Source organism: Myotis nattereri (assembly GCF_964212035.1).
Source record: "Myotis nattereri genome assembly, chromosome: 15".
Classification (NCBI taxonomy): domain Eukaryota; kingdom Metazoa; phylum Chordata; class Mammalia; order Chiroptera; family Vespertilionidae; genus Myotis; species Myotis nattereri.
The window spans coordinates 17,037,069-17,056,590 of record NC_138090.1 but is presented as its reverse complement, the minus strand read 5'-3'; the positions used below and the strand labels follow the sequence as shown (position 1 = coordinate 17,056,590).

At 44.3% G+C, this 19,522-nt stretch overlaps 1 protein-coding gene across 1 annotated transcript in view; it reads right to left on the bottom strand.

Annotated features, from left to right (window-relative positions):
• The window catches only part of PHLPP2 (PH domain and leucine rich repeat protein phosphatase 2), a 77,821-nt gene extending 58,867 nt beyond the window's left edge, over positions 1 to 18,954 (bottom strand). Inside the window, exons 1-2 of the mRNA XM_081108071.1 lie at positions 18,819 to 18,954; positions 8,181 to 8,473 (exon numbers count right to left, since the gene is read on the bottom strand). Coding sequence (XP_080964197.1) covers positions 8,181 to 8,473; positions 18,819 to 18,917 — 392 coding nt within the window. The 5' untranslated portion in view covers positions 18,918 to 18,954. The remainder of the gene's footprint in view (positions 1 to 8,180; positions 8,474 to 18,818) is intronic.
• Between the last annotated feature and the right edge of the window lie 568 nt (positions 18,955 to 19,522).

Sequence of the window (19,522 nt, the reverse complement as noted above, 5' to 3'; positions counted from 1 at the left end):
AAACTGCAGGAATGTGCTTACAGCCTGCCTCTCCGGGACTCTGTTTCACATCATAAAACGAAGGGACATGGTCTCAGTGATTACCCCTTGGGAAAATCACTGGCCTTCTGGGCAAGGCAAGTCTTTGTTGTGTAAGATAGTCCCACACATTGAGGACATGAAGGCTCTTTGGCCCTTGTCCCCCAAATGCTGGTAACTCTCCCCAGTAGTTGTGACAACCAAAAAACCCTACCCCCATACATATTTCAAAATGTTAGAAAGGGTGGAGGGTGGAAGGTTAGGATAGGATAGACTTATTAGGTTAGGATAGACTTCCTTTCCCTAGAAAATGACTTCTCTCGGGCTCTCTCTTCAAGTGCTAAAATTCTACAAATTAGTAATCCTTCAATTTTACTCAGGTGACAAGTCCATAACTAAAAATGAGTACCAAAAGAAGGAAGTCATGGTTGATTTGGAAAACATATGATGCAACTTTAGTCCCAGTAATCTCATTTCTAGGACCAAGCCCAGGAAAATCAACAATGTAAACATTTATGGGCAAAGGTTTAGTTATCACAACACTAGTTCTAAGAGTCGAATAATTTGAAACAACCCAAATAGGTAACATTTATTGAGCACCTATTTGATGCCAGGCATCATTCTAAGTACTTTACTTCCTTGCTCCTCTAAGTGTAGCACATCACTAAAGAGCCTAATACAAAATTTCTGGCCCCACCCCAGACCTACTGAATCAGAATCTGTATGTTAGCAAGCTCCCCAGGTGACACTGGAGTTTAAGAAACACTACTCGCCCTAGCCAGTTTGGCTCAGTGGATAGAGCGTCGGCCTGTGGACTGAAGGGTCCCAGGTTCGATTCCAGTCAGAGGCATGTACCTGGGTTGCGGGCACATCCCCGGTGGGTTGCAGGAGGCAGCTGATCCATGTTTCTCTCTCATTGATGTTTCTAACTCTCTATTCCTCTCTGTGAAAAATCAATAAAATGTATTTTAAAAAGAAAAAAAAAACACTACTTGATAAGTATTAATTCATTTAATCTTCATAACATGTATAATTTATCCTTAAGACAACTCTATAATGTAAATAATATCATTCTTCGTTTTACAGATTAGTAAACTAAGGCACAGAGCATTATGTAACTTACATAGTAACTGTCAGAGCCAGGATCTAAACCCATGCACTCTCATTCCAAAAGCCAAACACAACCATTATTGCATATCATTTCTCAATTTTAAAACAGTATCTTCATAAAATGGAATATTCTGTAGCAATTAAAACTACTTGGCCAGAAACTGCATTTGGTTAGAGCACTGTTCCAAAATGCCAAGGTTGTGGGTTCTATCCCCAGTCAAGGCACATACAAGAATCAACCAATGAAAGCATAAATAAGTAGAACAAAAAAAATCAATGTTTCTCTCTGTCTCTCTCTCCCTTCCTCTCTAAAATCAATAAATAAATTTAAAAATTTTTAAAACAACAAAAAACTGGTATCTAAGGAATTTTTAATGACACAAGAAAATTAATTGAAGCAGTAAATAAAATTAAATATATGGTATGGCCCTAAATATGTAATTTTTTAAAAAAAATTTAATTGATTTCAAAGAGGAAGGGGAAGAAACATCAATGATGAGAGAGAATCATTGATTGGCTGCCTCCTGCACATTCCCCACAACCTGGAATCTAACCATGACCTCCTGGTTTATAGGTTGATGCCAACCACTGAATTACACCGGCCAGGCTCAAATACAGTATGTAATTTTTAAAAGTTATACACACCCTCACTTTCAAAAAAATCTGGGGAAAAAATGTTACCATGGGTAGGCAATATATGGGATCTGGTGTCAGAATGCCAGAGTTCAAATTCCAGCTCTACCACTTATATATAGCCCAGTGATCTTAGGTGACCTTTCTAAACCTCATTTTCCTCATCTATAAAATGTGAATTTAAAAAAAATATATATATATAATATTCTTATTGATTTTTTACAGAGAGGAAGGGAGAGTATCGGATAGTTAGAAACATCGATGAGAGAGAAACATCGATCAGTTGCCTCCTGCACACCCTCTATGGGGATGTGCCCACAACCGAAGTACATGGCCTTGACCAGAATCGAACCTGGGACTCTCCACTGAGAGAGATTTACCTCTCTCGCTCTATCCACTGAGCCAAAATGTGTATTATATTTACCTCACGAGATTGTTGTAAGGATTAAATGACATTATCTACAATCATTAACCATTAAAAATTATTTCTCTTTACACTTTTTCATTTTTTCTAAAATTTCTACAATGAATACCTATTACACTTCAGGAAGCAACAAAAAATGGTCCATTATGAAGAAAGTACCTTTTCCTCTAATTAGATAATGTAAGACTGAACTCAAGCAATTAACCGTTGAATAAGGCAGTTAAAAGTGATCTTTATTTTTTTAAAAATATTTTTATTGATTTTTTACAGAGAGGAAGGGAGAGGGATAGAAAGTTAGAAACATCGATGAGAGAGAAACATCCATCAGCTGCCTCCTGCACACCCCCTACTGGGGATGTGCCCACAACCAAGGTACATGCCCTTGACTGGAATCGAACCCGGGACCCTTCGGTTCGGTCCACAGGCCGACGCTCTATCCACTGAGCCAAACCAGTCAGGGCTAAAAGTGATCTTTAAATAAGTATGATTAAATAGTGAAACTGAGTAAGGGACACCACGCCAGTTTCTCCCTGGGAGGGCCTCTACTCAGAACAAAGTCCACCATCAATCTTGAATGATTTAAGCCAGGGGTCCTCAAATTACGGCCCACGGGCCACATGCAAATACAAATATTGTATTTGTTCCCGTTTTGTTTTTTTACTTCAAAATAAGATATGTGCAGTGTGCATAGGAATTTGTTCATAGTTTTTTTTAAACTATAGTCCGGCCCTCCAACGGTCTGAGGGACAGTGAACTGGCGCCCTGTTTAAAAAGTTTGAGGACCACTGATTTAGGCCATTCCAACTGCCTGCAGTACCTCCCTGACCTTGAACAGGTTGCCTGACCTCTCATAAAGCCTCAATTTTCCTCATTTGAAAGGAATGATATATTACCTCCCTTGGAGTTGTGAGGATTTAATGAAAAAATGTGTAAAGTAAACACACTGACAGCAAAAGAAAGCACTTAATGTCAGCTAAAATCTATCATCATCATCATTCTTTGGCTGAATGAGACATCTTGAGCTCCTACTTCAGCAATGAAAATACATTCATGTTTTTCAAACCACAGTTCAATAGTGTTTTCATTATTTTCCAATCAATTATATCTTCAATAATTATAAAATTATCAAGGCCACAAGGCTAAAAAGGGGCAAACTCTCCACTGTAAGTAGTTTAGATTCACAAAAGTAAATTACATCACATTTGGATTCCTCTTTTTCCTAATTTTTTCTTTTCTTTATTGATTAAGGTATTACATATGTGTCCTTATCCCTCATTGTCCCCTCACCCCCACCCCCGCTCATGCCCTCACCCCCCTGTTGTCTGTATCCATTGGTTAGGCTTATATGCACGAATACAAGTCCTTTGGTTGATCTCTCCCCCTTACCCTCACCCTCTCCTGCCTTCCCTCTGAGGTTTATAATGAACAACATAAACTGATGAACAAAAACAGATCCAGAGATAGAGAAGCATCCATCAGACCGTCACATTTGGATTCTTAATTAACTAGTAAGCCAATTCAAGTGGGGTTTCCTCTACATTGTTAATATCTTTGTATGCATACACACTAGTATGCAAAAGAGTAAGTCTTACGTTTAAATATATCAACTCCATCAACCACTACCAGCAATATGTAGGTCAAGGCTTTCCACCTGATAAAATTAGATCAGAATCAGTATTAAGATTTAGAAGAGCCTAAGGATCACCCTGTCTGATCCTTTCATTTTACGAATGGATTTAGGAAATGTAGTTAACTGGTGAACAAGGAAAACATTCAAATGCTAATCTTTTTCAGGAATTAGTCCAAATCCTAAAAGGAACACATACTAAACCTGTTTATATTTTTTAAAATGACATCAATTTTTAGCTCAGTTAAAGGTGTTACTATCATTACCACATTTAAGGTGTAAGTGGAAGCTTCCTTTCTCACTTTCAAGCTGAATCCACAGTTTTTAATTATTTTAAGATATTTATTTATTACAGAGAAGGGGAGGAGAAAATCATGGGTCAGGCTGACAGGCCAGTAAGCCAGGACAAGTGGAACAGGGAAACTGAGACAGAGAGCTGAACAAACTGGCAGAGCAATTTACAGCAGATACAGACGGTCACCTCCCTAGAAATAACATCTAGGACTCAGCTGTATGTCAGCTCCAGACCCACAAAAGCAGCAAAACCAGATGGATGACACTAGGACCAGCTGCAATGATAATGATCCCCTGCCCTGACACTGACCAATCAGTGGAGACCCCACCCTGAAGGAGCACTCCTAGGAAACGGATGCATGTTCTACTGAGACCCTCCCCTCCTGAGACCTCCCCTAAGACTCCCTCCGGCAGGAGAGGTAAAGACGGAGGACCCAAGGCGCTCTCTCCCGCTGGGGAGCAGCACCTGACATCCCCTCTCCCTTCTCCTTCCCCCACAGGCATGTACCTCCTGAACTCCAAAGGACCCAACAAGCCTTGCAATCAGGGGAGCGATGGGCAGGGGCAGCTCCTTGCAGGCTGGTCCCCTGAGCCTGTCCCCAGGGCCCTCTTTTCTCTGACTTCCCAGAGAGCTAAGGCAGCGCAGCCCAGGCGCCCCTGTGGCTTCTGCTGTGCTAAGCCCTTTACTGTCCCCAGCTCTAGTAAATGTTCCCTCACAGTTACCTGGAATTGTATTGTGAAATTTTTCCTGCATGAAGTCAAGAAGCCACACACTACCCACTGGCCCTAGGCAGACCCACCAAGGGCCAGTTCCCCTTTCCGGTAACAAGATACAAAGAGCCATTTGACACCTAATTCAAAGAATAGTAATTTGTTAAATAAATAAATAAATAAATAAATAAATAAATAAATAAATAAAATCAAAGATTGCATATGCACAGTATAAGACTATTATGAGAGGAAAAAAGACTATTATGAGAATACTTTTCTTCTTTATATGAAGATTTTTAAAGAAAACATAAATAGCCAGGCTGGTGTAGCTCAGTGGTTGAGCATCAATCTATGAACCAGGAGGTTACGGTTAGATTGCTGGTCAGGGTACATGCCCAGGTTGTAGGCTAGATCCCCAGTATAGGTCATGCAGCAGGCAGCCAACCAATGATTCTCTCTCATTATTGATGTTTCTATCGCTCTCTCCCTCTCCCTTCCTCTCTGAAATCAATAAAAATGTATTTTTTTAAAAAGCAACATAAATGGCCTAAAAACCTATGAAAATATGCTCAACTTCACTCATTAAAATAAATAAAAATTAAAGCAACAGAATAACAAAATTGCCATAAAATTTGCAAGAATTTAAGTCATTAGGGTTGAAAAAAGATTTTTCCTTGGAATGTTGACTTTATGATTATCTAATTTAAAAACTGCTGACAATCATTTCTATTCACAGCAAGGATGTGTTCATACATGACTATGTGTCTACATTTATATAAAAATAAGAGGGAGATAGATATATTTTTACATTATTCATCAACATATAACTTCTATAAGGAGGAATTTGACTATCCATATCAAAATTATAAGTGCACATATCCTTTGATCCAGCAATTCAACTTCCAGGAACTTATCCTACAGCTGACTCCCACATAGGAGAAATATTATAGGTACAAGGATATTCACTGCAGCTCTGATTGTAGAAGTAAAAAAATAGTAACAATCTGAATGCCCAGTAATAGGAGATTGGCTATAATCATTTTATGGTAAACTCATAAAATGATAGACTCATAAAATTATGGTAGACCATGCAGCCATTAAATAAATGAAAACTATATAAATACTAATATGGAAAGATCTCTAAATAATATTAAATCAACAACATGTTATGTAAAGCACCATTAGTTTTAAAATGTATATGTAAACAGCAACATACTCATGCATGAGCATATATACTATTCACTCTATTTCCTTTTATGTATTTCAATTTCATTCTATTTACATGTATTTTTTTTACATTTTTATTTATTGACTAGAGGCCCAGCGCACAAAAATTTGTGCACTCAGGGGGGATGGGGGTCCCTCAGCCCGGCCTGTGCCCTCTCGCAGTCTGGGACCCCCGCGAGAGATAATGACCTGCTGGCTTAGGCCTGCTCCTGGGTGGCAGAGTGCAGGCCCAATCCTTAGGTGCAGCCCCTGGTCCGGCTCAGAGCAGGGCTGATTGGGGAGTTGGGGCGCTGCCCCGTGTCATGCACAGAGCAGGGTCCATGGGGAGGTTGCTGCGCCACCCCGTCACGCACAGAGCAGGGCCAATCAGGGGGTTGGGGCACTGCCCCCTGTCACTCCCAGAGCAGAGCCCATCAGGGGGGTTGGGGCTCTGTACCCTGTCATGCACAGAGCAGGGCCAATCAGGGGGTTGGGCGCAGCCACTCTCACACTCAGGGCAGGGCCGATGGGGAGGTTATGGCTCTACCCTGTCACACACAGAGCAGGGCCCGCGGGGGGGGGGGGGGGGGGCGCGGGGGGGGGGGTTGGGGCGCCGCACAGTCACACACAGAGCAGGGCCAATCAGGGAGTTGGGGCACCGCACCCTGTCACACACAGAGCAGCAGGGCGATCAGGGGTTGGGGAGCTCCCCCCTATCAGGCACAGAGCAGGGCTGATCAGGGGGTTGGGGCGCCTTCCCGTCACACACAGAGCCGCAGGGCAATCAGGGGGTTTGGGCGCTGCCCCCTGTCACACTGACCCAGGTGTTAGGAGGCCTCGCGGCTCCACTGATCCCAGTGCTGGGAGGCATATTACCCTTTTACTATATAGGGTAGAGGCCTGGTGCACGGGTGGTGCGGCTGGTTTGCCCTGAAGGGTGTCTTGGATCAGGGTGGGGGTCCCCACTGGGGTGCCTGGCCAGCCTGGGTGAGGGGATGATGGCTGTTTGCAGCTGGTCACACATCCTTCAGGGTGGGGGTCCCCACTGGGGTGCCTGGCCAGTCTGGGTGAGGGGCTGAGGGCTGTTTTCAGGCTGGGGGTGACTGAAGCTCCCAACCACTCCTTTCTTTCTTTCTTTTTTTTTTTTTTAATATATTTTATTGATTTTTTACAGAGAGGAAGGGAGAGAGATAGAGAGTTAGAAACATCGATGAGAGAGAAACATCGATCAGCTGCCCCCTGCACATCTCCCACTGGGGATATGCCCGCAACCCATGCCCCTGACCGGAATTGAACCCGGGACCCTTCAGTCCGCAGGCCGACGCTCTATCCACTGAGCCAAACCGGCTTCGGCTCTTTCTTTTTTTTTTATTCTGGGCCAGCTTTAGCTTTGAGGCTTGGCTCCAGCTCTTAGGCCTCCGCTGCTGAAAGTAGGTATCTGGCCTTTGCTTACAATGTTGCGATCCTGCTGGCTGAAGCCTGTCGGACTAAAACAGGTTTCTGGGGTTTTGTTTAGCTTCTATATTTGTTACATAGTTGCTTAGAGTTGCAGCTCAGAGGCCTGCAGTGACAGGCGGGGAACGTTGGAGTCCTCTGTCACTGAAGCAAGCAAGCCTCATGTTAGTTTCAAGCTGCCTGGCTGCCGGCCGCCATCTTGGCTGGCAGTTAATTTGCATATTGCCCTGATTAGCCAATGGGAAGGGTAGCGGTCGTATGCCAATTACCATGTTTCTCTTTTATTAGATAGGATTTGAGAGAGAAACTGATTTTGTTTCACTTACTTATGCATCCATTGGTTGATTCTTGTTGCATGTGCCCTGACCAGGGATCAAATCCGCAACCTTGGCTTGTTGGGATGACACTCTAACCAACTGAGATACTGGGCCAGAGCTAAAAAAACTCTTAAAATATTTACTTTAAATTTAGATGTCTGACTTATTGTTTAATCCAAATGAGGTAACTTCAAATTTTCCTTCACTGACAGTTTTTAAATTTAAGAATGATAACATCAGCATTCCAAGGAAAAACCTCTTTCAAGCCTAGTGACAGCATAATCAACATCAGTTCCAGCACAATTAAAGTCCTAAAGCGCACTTCCAAGCAGAAACGTGGACTGCTTACACTGCAGTAGAATCAGTGGTAAGACTCAGACCTTACCTGACCAGGTCTCCATGCAGCTGTAAATAAAGACTATCCCTTCCCTCTCCAGCACATATTTCTGATGCTGGAGTCTCTACTGTGCAAAGGACAAGATGTAAGTCAGAGGATGAGGAGGAGGCGGAGGAGGAGGAGGCAGAGGAGGTGGCGGTTGTAGTGGCAGTGGTCGTGTCTGCTCCATAAAGGTAAACACAGCCTCTCTTCACATCTTCTCTCAGCCAGTCTCTTTCTCGAGAACCAAACCTACTTCTCCTATTCAAACAATTTCTGCTCCCATTGTGTTTCATATTTCTCTAAAATAAGAAAAAAAAATCATGAGAAAAAACATCAGCCAAAATGAGTTAGACATGTTCAGTTCTCACCCCACTTTCCACTCTATAGTCACCAATACTCTACTCCAGTGGTCGGCAAACTCATTAGTCAACAGAGCCAAATATCAACAGTATGACGATTGAAATTTCTTTTGAGAGCCAAATTGTTTAAACTTAAACTAAATAGGTAGGTACATTGTTATTAACTTAATTAGGCTACTCCTAAGCTGGCCTTTGCTAAAAACATCCTCAATCTGATTGAGGTACATTCGCTGAGGTCGACCCCTTCCAACTCTCCCATCCACACTCATCTTGTATACTTGCTTCAGATAGACGAGTGTGGATGGGAGAGTTGGAAGGGGTCGACCTCAGCGAACGTACCTCAAAACAATGTACCTCCCCCGCTCTGCGTATCCCACCGCCCGCCTGCGACGAGTCCCCCATCGCCCAACCAACCCACACCTCCCACTTCGAACGCCACTTCTTCAAAATACGACTTGCCCAGGCCAAAAACCAACTTCTGCGCATGGGCCATGAAGTTTCAATCGCACGGTATGTGCGCACCCACACGTGGTATTTTGTGGAAGAGCCACACTCAAGGAGCCAAGGAGCCGCATGTGGCTCGCAAGCCGCGGTTTGCCGACCACTGCTCTACTCAATCAAGTATTATCTCCTCTCACCTCACACAGCCTTCAGCATCTGCCACGCTCATTCTTAACCTGGCAAACTTAGTTTTTTTTTAATATTTATTTAAAGCTATTGTTATTTATTTTTTTTTATTTGATTTTTAGACAGAGGAAGGGAGAAAGGGAGGGAGGGGAAAACACCAGTTGCCTCCCGCACTCGCCCGGACCAGAAATTGAACCCACAACCTGGGTATGTGTCCTGACTGGGAATTGAACCTGCCACCATTTGGTGTATGGGATGACATTCCAACCAAGGAGCCACACTGGCCAGGGCCAACCTTAGCTTTCTTTATTGTTATAGCTGTTCATGTCTGTCCATCAACTTTTCTAACTCTTCTTTTTCTTATGTTTCCAGAAAAATGTCAAGAATAATAAAACATCTGCGTACCTACTACCCAACTTTCACAAATTTTTAATATTTTGTCTTATTTAGTTCCAGGCATTATTCTAAAGAATCTATAATAATAAAAATGTAATATGCTAATTAGACCAGACGTCCTCCCAGACGAAGCCAGGGCTGCAGCCCCAGGATCAAGGCAGCCATGGCTGTGAGGGAGGGATGGAGGCAGCCGCCGCAGCTGGGAAAGCCTACTCTTGCACGAATTTTGTGCACCGGGCCTCGTGTGTGTGTGTGTGTGTGTGTGTGTGTGTACACACACACACACTATATATATATATATATATATATATTCTTACGTATACAGCTGAAGCCACCTGGTACCCTATCCCAGTGATGGCGAACCTTTTGAGCTCGGCATGTCAGCATTTTGAAAAACCCTAACTTAACTCTGGTGCCGTGTCACATATAGAAATTTTTTGATATTTGCAACCATAGTAAAACAAAGACTTATATTTTTGTTATTTATTTTATATATTTAAATGCCATTTAACAAAGAAAAATCAACCAAAAAAATGAGTTCACGTGTCACCTCTGACACACGTCATAGGTTCGCCATCACTGCCCTATCCCAATCCCATGCTCCTCTCTCTCTCTCCCAGAAACATTCTACTCTGTATTTGGTATTTATCATTGCGTTCATTTTCACAGATGTTTGCCATATATGCATATCCTATAAACTATATATCGTTCATTTTACATAATTTAAAACTTTAAATCCTAGCTCACTTATGTTTTGCCCTGAAATATTTTTATTAGGTTCAATGTTGGTTTATATGTATCCATGCTAATACATCCAGCTCATTCATTTGAATAATATACCATTTTTTAATACACTGCAATTTATCCATTCTCTTGCTAATGGCATTTAGTTTGTTTCTAATTTTTCACTGTTGGAAACAAATGCTGTAATAAACATTTTTTCAAACTGCACGTTCTCTAGGGTCCTAACCCTCTGTCTTATATCCCAAATAATCAAGTACAGAATCAACAAAATACTTCAAAAGTATTCTTTCCTTTCTCATGTTACAAAAAAAACTACTGTTGCGTTAATTCAGGCATGTGAAATTCATACACATTGTGGAGCTACTGTTATCTCAAGGCAAAAACAATTGCTACAGCAATATAACAGGATTCTAAAGACCAACATTTACTGCTCTATTTTTATGATGGCCCTTTCTGTTCCCTTTAAAAGAAATTTCCACTAACTACACTGACATACCTCTCCAGTGTCAAGCCTTTCATTCTGCTTCAGGAATATTCAACAACCTGTAACTCCCCAAACACACCAACTAATCCACAATTTTATGACTTGTCTGAAATGTTTGCTTCATCTTGTCCACCTGATTAGCCATTCATTAAAATTCTATGCAAATGTCACTCTCTCTACATTCTTTTGAAACCTTCCATGTCTCCCATCTCCATTCTTCTTCCCCCAGGTAGGATTTCCTAGTAGAAGGAAATAATGACTACTCTCTACTCAGCAGAACTTCACCTGGAACATACTTCCATTTCTATGCAGATTACAATGGGTTTTAGTATTTATTTGATATTTCTTCTTTTCTTTTACACTGATAATCTATTATTAGTGCCTTAACACCTGAGTGGCACAGAAATGCATGCAAAACTCAGCTGACATCACAGAAATTTATTCGCAGTTTGCACATTAGCCCAATCAGCTCTGGCAAGAAGTTAAACAAACATGGAAGGAAACATCTCCATTTTTTTAAAATATATTTTATTGATTTTTTTACAGAGAGGGAGGGAGAGAGATAGAGAGCTAGAAACATCGATGAGAGAGGAACACCGATCAGCTGCCTCCTGCACATCTCCCACTGGGGATGTGCCCGCAACCCAGGTACATGCCCTTGACCGGAATTGAACCTGGGACCCTTCAGTCCGCAGGCCGACGCTCTATCCACTGAGCCAAACCGGTTTTGGCTCATCTCCATTTTTACAGAGAAACTTATAATCTTTTCTTTCTATCAGCCAAAAAGTAAATAAAATACTTTTACTACTATTCCTCACTGGAAAACAGCAATACCTATAAATAAAGCAAAATTTATTTTATTTTAGAGAGAGGAAGGGAGAGGAGAGAGGTGAGAGAAACATCAATAGGTTGCCTCCACCTCCCGTAAGCACATGGACTGGGGATAGAACCCGCAACCTAGGTATGTGCCCTGACTGGGAATTGAATGCACCACCTTTTGGCATACAGGAAGATGCTCCAACCAACTGAGCCACACTGGCCAGGACAAAACAAATATTATTTTTGTGATTACTGAGATTAATATTTTAGGATAACTGTAGCACCTAAAATTCAATTTCTAAAGGCGGTGGATAAAGAGGAATGAAAAGTTAGAAGGTATTCCCATGTGGGAAGAAAATAAAATGAGAGTGAGAATGGCTTCATTGTTTAAGTTTAGGAAAACACAGGGAAATCGGTTATTTTGCATAACTTAGAGATTTGAGTATAGCTATTCAAAACCATAAAGATTATTACTGATTCTAACTTTCGATAAGTAGGATAAACCTCTGCAACAAGTGGAAACTAGATCTCTCTTCTCATCAAGAGCATTTTCTTAAAGCTGAATATCTCAGAATTGATATCTCAAGTATTTATTTTATAGACACAGGGGCCATCATATTTGAACCACTAAATAATGTTAACCACTGAATAATTCACAGGTTAATTTGAAATATTCTTTATTTTTTAATCTTTGGGAAAGATCAACTGGTCCATCTGAAAACAGTATTCTATATGGTACATTTATACAAATAAGTTCTGCACTCAGTGGAGAGAAATTTTGCTCATTGCTATTAAGAGAGAGCAAATAGACACTATTTCACACAAGCAACAAAAAGCTTATTTTAAAAAAAAATTTTTTTAAGCCCAATGATAGCCCACCAACCTTCTGTCTTAGGAAAGTCAAGAAAGACCCCAGGCAGTATTATTATATTAGTTCACCCATGATTTTTCTTCTGTGAGGATTTTTAATGTGTATATATATTTCTTTTAAGACTATAAGTTCCTTAAGGAACTTTACGGTGTTTTTTTTTAAATATATTTTATTGATTTTTTACAGAGAGGGAGGGAGAGAGATAGAGAGTTAGAAACATCGATGAGAGAGAAACATCGATCAGCTGCCTCCTGCACATCTCCCACCGGGGATGTGCCCGCAACCCAGGCACACGCCCTCGACCGGAATTGAACCTGGGACACCCCAGTCCACAGGCCGACGCTCCATCCACTGAGCCAAACCGGCCTCGGCAAGGAACTTTACTTTTAAGAGGATTTTTTTTTTAAGTTTTTAAAATTTTATTTAAAAAGAATAAATGATGCTGGAATTCTGGACCTGAGGATCTTTAGTATTTGAACAAATCCACAGATTAAACTGAAGGTAGAGGAAGACTTCAGTTTTCGTGATTTCCAACTTTTCTGTTAGATGTATATTCCATTAAAGCTCAGGCTTGTAGCCACTGTTCCTTTTTCAAGTTTTGTGGTTTAAAATCTAGACAACCAGTGTCCGAAACAGCCAAATTAGCCTTAATTCACTGGCTCAAATGGTGGAGCCACAGGATCTGGCTCTCATTCATACCTAAGCCATTTCTTTTCTTTTTTTTTTTTTTTTAATATATTTTATTGATTTTTTACAGAGAGGAAGGGAGAGAGATAGTCAGAAACATCGATGAGAGAGAAACATCGATCAGCCGCCTCCTGCACATTCCCCACTGGGGATGCGCCCGCAACCCAGGTACATGCCCTTGACCGGAATCGAACCTGGGACCTTTCAGTCCGCAGGCCGACGCTCTATCCACTGAGCCAAACCGGTTTCGGCCCTAAGCCATTTCTTGATAATGACCTCCATGTTTAAGAGATCAGGGGGAAGAACTTTAGTGAGCAGCAACCAATCCACTCAAAACAGTTTTTTCCTTGTGCTTTATGCCTGATTTTTTCTTGTGCCTATCTCAGCAACCCCGATGTAAAACTGCTCTTTCATCTTCAAAATTTTTTGCCAACTTTTAAAATATTTTAGTAACCAATTCTAGTTCAAGGTTTGACTTCTGAATCCATTTGCATCCTGGAAGACAATTCTGGCCTTGGTCCAGATATGGTGCAAAGCCTTTTAATCTTCAACAAAATGGACCCAATTTGTTTTCGTATTCCCTGTGACGTTTTGAATTCCTATTTTGCCTTGTCCATGATTAAAGTTGCATTCCTTTTTATTAAACCTGTACCCTCAGAACTGGGTAACTGCAAAGGTCTCTCTCTTCTCAAGAATTCCATGAAGACCTAAATCCAAAATGCTGATTTCAATGGAGGTGAAGGAATAGACACTGCAATAGTAAGGTCTGGAGAGATCTTTAGGTTCCCAAGCACAACACAACTTCAGCTGTTATCACGAGGTCTGGGTAACTCAGAAGTGCTCCTTGGCCCAGGGTGTGGGAGGACCTATCCCCCACCGGGGTTACCCTGATGGGCGTCGGATAAGAGGACTTTTTAATAATTGATTTCAGAGAGGAAGGAAGAGATAGTAACATCAATGATAAGAGAAAATCACTGATCGGCTGCCACCTGCCCACCCCATACTAGGGATGGAGCCCGCAACCCGGGCATGTGCCCTTAACTGGAACCGAACCTGGGACTCTTCAGTCTGCAGGAAGATGCTCTATCCACTGAGCCAAGCCAGCTAGGGCTTTAAGAGGATATTTTAAATTAATTCCTTATTTTATTATTATTACTAGAGGCCCGGTGCACAAAAATGTATGCACTCGGGTCCCTCAGACGGGCCTGTGCCCTCTCGCAGTCTGGGACCCCTTGGGGGATGACCACCTGCTAGCTTAGGCCCGCTCCCCAGGGGATCAGGCCTAAGCTGGCAGTCAGACATCCCTCTGGCAGCCCAGGAGCCCTCGAGAAATGTCCACTTGCCAGCAGGTAGCAGGCCTAAGCTGCAGTGGGACATCCTTAGTGCTGCTGAGGAGGCGGGAGAGGCTCCCACCACCACCACTGTACTGGCAGCCATCAGCCTGGCTTGTGGCTGAGCAGAGCTCCCCCTGTGGGAGCGCACTGACCACCAGGGAGCAGCTCCTGCATTGAGCATCTGCCCCCTGGTGGTCAGTATGTGTCATAGTGACCAGTCATTTCCAGTCGTTCTGCTGTAAGGGTCAATTTGCATATTACCCTTTTATTATATAGCATAGAGGCCTGGTGCATGGGTGGTGGCCAGCTGGTTTGCCCTGAAGGGTGTCCCGGATCAGGGTGGGGGTCCCCGTTGGGGTGCCTGGACAGCCTGGGTGAGGTGCTGAGGGCCATTTTCAGGCTGGCCACACCCTTCTGGGGGGGCGGGGGGCCTGCTGAGGTGCCTGGCCAGTCTGAGTGAGGGGCTGATGGCTGTTTGCAGGCTGGCCACGGCCCCCAGCCACCCAAGCTCCCAGTGGAGGCTGGCTGGAAGCAGGTATCTGGGATTTATTTATCTTCTATAATTAAAACTTTGTTGCCTTGAGCCGAGGCCACAGCCGGCCAGGGCAGGCGGGAAGCTTGGCTTCCTCCATTGCCGGGGCAACCAAGCCTCCTGCTTGCTCCAGCTCCGTGGCTGCTGGCCGCCATCTTGGTTGGGTTAATTTGCATATAGCCACTCTGATTGGCTGGTGGGTGTGGTTTGGGGCGTAGCAGAGGTGAGGTCAATTTGCATGTTTCTCTTTTATTAGATTAAATTATTATTTTTAATTTCAGAGAGGAATAGAGAGGGAGAGATAGAAACTTCAATGACAGAAAAACATCATCATCGACAGCTGCCTCCTGCACATCCCCCACCAGAGATTGAGTCCAAAACCATGGCATGTGCCCTGACTGGGAATTGAACTGATGACCTCTTGTTTCCTAGGTTGATGCTAAACCATTGAGCCACACAGGCCCAGCAGGTACTTTACATTATTGAAATATGTGTGTTATTGGTCAAAGAATCTACCTCCTGGCTATATGATAATTCCACGCAATGAAGACAAACTGCTGAGTTAGAACTTTAATAGATATTAATGGGCATTTAAAAGACCTAGATACTAAGAAAGCACAGGCCTTCTAGCACCAATCTAGATCACAGGTGGGGAGCGTCCAGCCTGCGGGCCATATAAGGCCCAAGAAATCATTTGGTCTGGCCCTGCCAAGGCATGAGGGGTGAGTTAATTAAATGTTTAATATAGCAGGCTAATTTTTAAGTTGACAATTTTGTATGGCCTTCAAATGATGTTATAAACATCCAAATGGTCTTTCGCAGAAAAAAGGTTCCCCACCCATGGCCTAAAGCATCAGGTAACTGCTGGAAAGGCCAGTACCGTCCTCTGAGATGCTTTCAGCTTTTACAATCACTACTCCACTGGAATTGCTAGACTGAGAACACTTTATTTCCTCCCTCCCTCACTCTTGTATAAGAACTGTTGACAAACTTATCTATAAAAGAACACAACTATAATCACCTCTCACATCAAAAAAATGTATAAAAAGCACATTTAAGATTTAAAGATATTTCTAGAAAGCAAAGTCTTTAGAGTACGCCATGAATTAAGTACTCACTTCAGTACTTAATTCAAAACACTATTATTCAAAACACTAATCTCATCACAGTCACTGGCTAGATTAGTTATAACTTCATATCTTCTACAGAGTAAAAAAAAAAAAAAAAAAAAAAAAAAATCCCCAAACTGGAGGAAACATCTAGAAAAATGTACGCTTCAAAGGTACTCCCAATAACCTTAAGAGTATTAAAAATATTATGCTAGGTTGTGGGTTCAATCCCCAGTCAGGGCACATACAAGATTCAACCAGTGAATGCATAAATAAGTGAAACAACAAATCGATGTTTCTCTCTCCCCTCTCTCTCTTCTAAAAAAGAATCAATAAAATTCAAAATAATAATATCATACTATATCCCAACTACAACTATAAAGGGGTACATCCTAAATAGCAGTTTGCTAAATAAATCGGGGGCAGATTGTGAATCAAATTTTCCAAAACTCGATACAAATGGACCTAGATCTAATCTGGCTAAAGGACACCAGCTTAGGTATATTAGACTTTTTATGAAGACGTGTATTTTCTGAAAATTATGTTCATAATTTGGTGTTAAGTATAAAATAGTTACAAAAAAGGCTATCTTTTCCAAAGGGGCTTCAGAGAATAATATGTTGCAGAGTATGACTTTCCTCCCAATTCAGCAAGTCTTCTACTTACATATTCTTTTCCAGTTTCCCTTGGCACACACTTCAACCACTCAGCTATTTAAGGGAACTTCTGTATGTAGAATGCATAGCTCCTATTTTCCATAGTCAATCCCATTTATTGGCAAGGATTATTTAAAGCATTAACCATATGCAATAAAGCCAAGAGATTCAAGGGCCTTGGACACTGTCAGCCTGCCACACCACCAGCTGAGCACTGGAATCAAGATCAATTTCTGGAATCTTTCTAAAGGTCCCCAGAGTGGAACTCCAGGGAACCAGTGGTGGGTTGAACCACTTCCGGGCAGTGTAGGAAGGTAGGACCCTGCAATAAAGATGATCATTTCTCAATTCCTTCTCTCATAACTCTCTCCCCACACACACACAAAAAAAAGATTTTATATATATACTAAAGTTGTTTACCTTCCAGACCAGAGGGCATTACCTATCTCTCAGGCCTGCCATTTCCTGATAAATTCAGCTGGCTTTTTTGTTGTTCATTCAGTTTACATTTTTGTGACCTTATGGTTTTAAATAAATATCCAAAAGCATTTGGGTAATTATATTGGCAGCTTATGGTTAAGTAAGTTACAGCAAATATGTACAAGGTTTATGCAGAAATGGAGATCAACTATGAAAAGTTATTTCTTTAAATCCCTGGATTACGACTGGAAGGTAGTAGCAAGAACACTTCAGTATTTTAGAGTCCTGTTTTATGTGGTTTCATGGGTTCACGAGGTGTTTCAAATCTATATTTTTTTCAGTGTTCCCATCTTTGTGACGTCCTGCTAATAATCTTAATGACAACTATATTGTGCTCACCCTCATTCCCAATGAACAACTATTAATGTGTTTTTTAACATCATAGATTTTCATTGTTTTTGCAAAGTATTTTTGGTTTTGAAACCCATCTAATCTTCTAAAAAAAAAAATTATTCTCTCTCTCCCTTCTCCCTGGAAAGTTTTAAATCCTGCCGACTCCTCTTCTAGAACTCCAGAAGGAATTCCATTCCCTCTCCAGAAAACACCTCGTTTACCTATTTGACCTACAGGAAAAAAAAAAAAAAAAAAAAAAAATTCTGCCCAAGTATTCCGAGGGCTGGTAGAAAACGCCATCCAGCTAAGTCTCCCACAACCACGCCTCTTCACCATCTTCACGGTCCCCTCCCCATCCCGCATTCCTGGTGCGTCTGAACTTCTTGTCATCACCTTCCAGGCTCCACGGCCCCCACTTGCCGGCATCTGCTCTCATTTCCTCCTCCTCCCCCCCAAGTCCTGCCCGCAGCCCCGCACGCTGCCTGTTGCATAACGGCTCCCCCATTAGCGTCTCCCCGGAGCGGAGCGTCAGGCCGGCTCCGCGAGCAGGGATGCCCGTTTCCGTCCAGCTCCTCCTCCTACAACACGCCCAGCGACTCCCAGAGACGGGGCTCCTCCGGGGATTCTCTCGCCGGGCGGGGCGGGACGAGCTGCCGGGCGGGCGCCCCGCGTCGGCGCGGGAAGCGGGTCTGAACTTCGGTAGGAAAGCCCGCGGGCAGAGTCGGCCCGCTCCCCGCCCCCCACCGCGCCCCGCGGCGCACCCCGCAACGCTGGGCCAATCGCCGCCGCCATCCTCCCGCTGGGGTGATGTCTTCAGGTGTCCGGGAGCACCCTGCGTACTTCCAGCCCGGCCCCCGGTCCGGCGCCCGGCCGCGGGAGACAGGGCGGGCCCCCGGGCCCCGGAGGAGCCGGCTGGCGGCAGCGGCCCGGAGGACGCTGGACCCCAGGCGTGGGCCTGCGAAGCGGGTGGCTCGCGGCCAGGGATGGGCAGCGGAGGGGACGCAGGCGGCCTCGGCCTCGGCGGGGCCAGGCGCGGAGGCCCCGGGCGGGAGCCGCGGCCCCCCGAGCGGGGCTGCGGGGCGGCCGAGCAGCCCAGCGGACTGACTGACGCGGGGCGGGGGTCGCCGGCCGCCTCGGCCGACGCGCGAGGCAAGGGCGGCCGCTCCCCGCTTTCGCCCCTTCTCCAACCCGCGTGTCCGCCCGCCCGCCTCACCTTCAGGACCCGAATCCCGCCCGGCCGACGGCTCGCGGGCGCTTCGGGCGGCTCCGGGGGCTCGAGCGGGCCCGCGGGCCCCGGCTCCACCTCCCCCATCGGCGGCAGAGGCTGCACAGGGACGCCCGGCCGGCGCGACGGCGCGCGGAGCCTCGGGGGCGCGCGCGAGCGGCCCGAGGCCCCGCCCCCGCGCCTGCAGCCCCGCCCCGGCCCCGCCCCCCGCAGCCCTTCGGACCTGCGTAGCTGCGGGCGAGATGCGTCCGGGGCGCCGTGAGCCGCCTGCAGGCGGGTTGGATGTGCGGAGCCCGCGGGCGGAGCCGGGCGCCACCGCAGGGCTGGGCCTCGGCGGCCGGCAGCCTCGGAGGACCGGCGCCGGGAGGGTGATTGACTGCTGTCCCCGCCTCCCGAGTGCCGGCTGGACAAAGGGCAGGTGTCAGTGGTGACAGGACGCTGCTCTCCACAGAGGTGGCTCTTGGAACTTGTGTCCTCTCTTTCCAATTGAACGAATTGTTGCGAAGACTCACCTCGGCGAGGACCTTTCTTTTCCTTGTCAGAGATTCTCGCGACATTCAGCACATTCGATCCAACCCTGTGTCCAAAATATTAACTCACCTCCCAGTCACATTGTAATTCCCTTTCTCCTTATGTAGTAACATCAGAATTCGGTTCTCAGTCTCAAGCTGTCATATATCTGGGAGCCACTT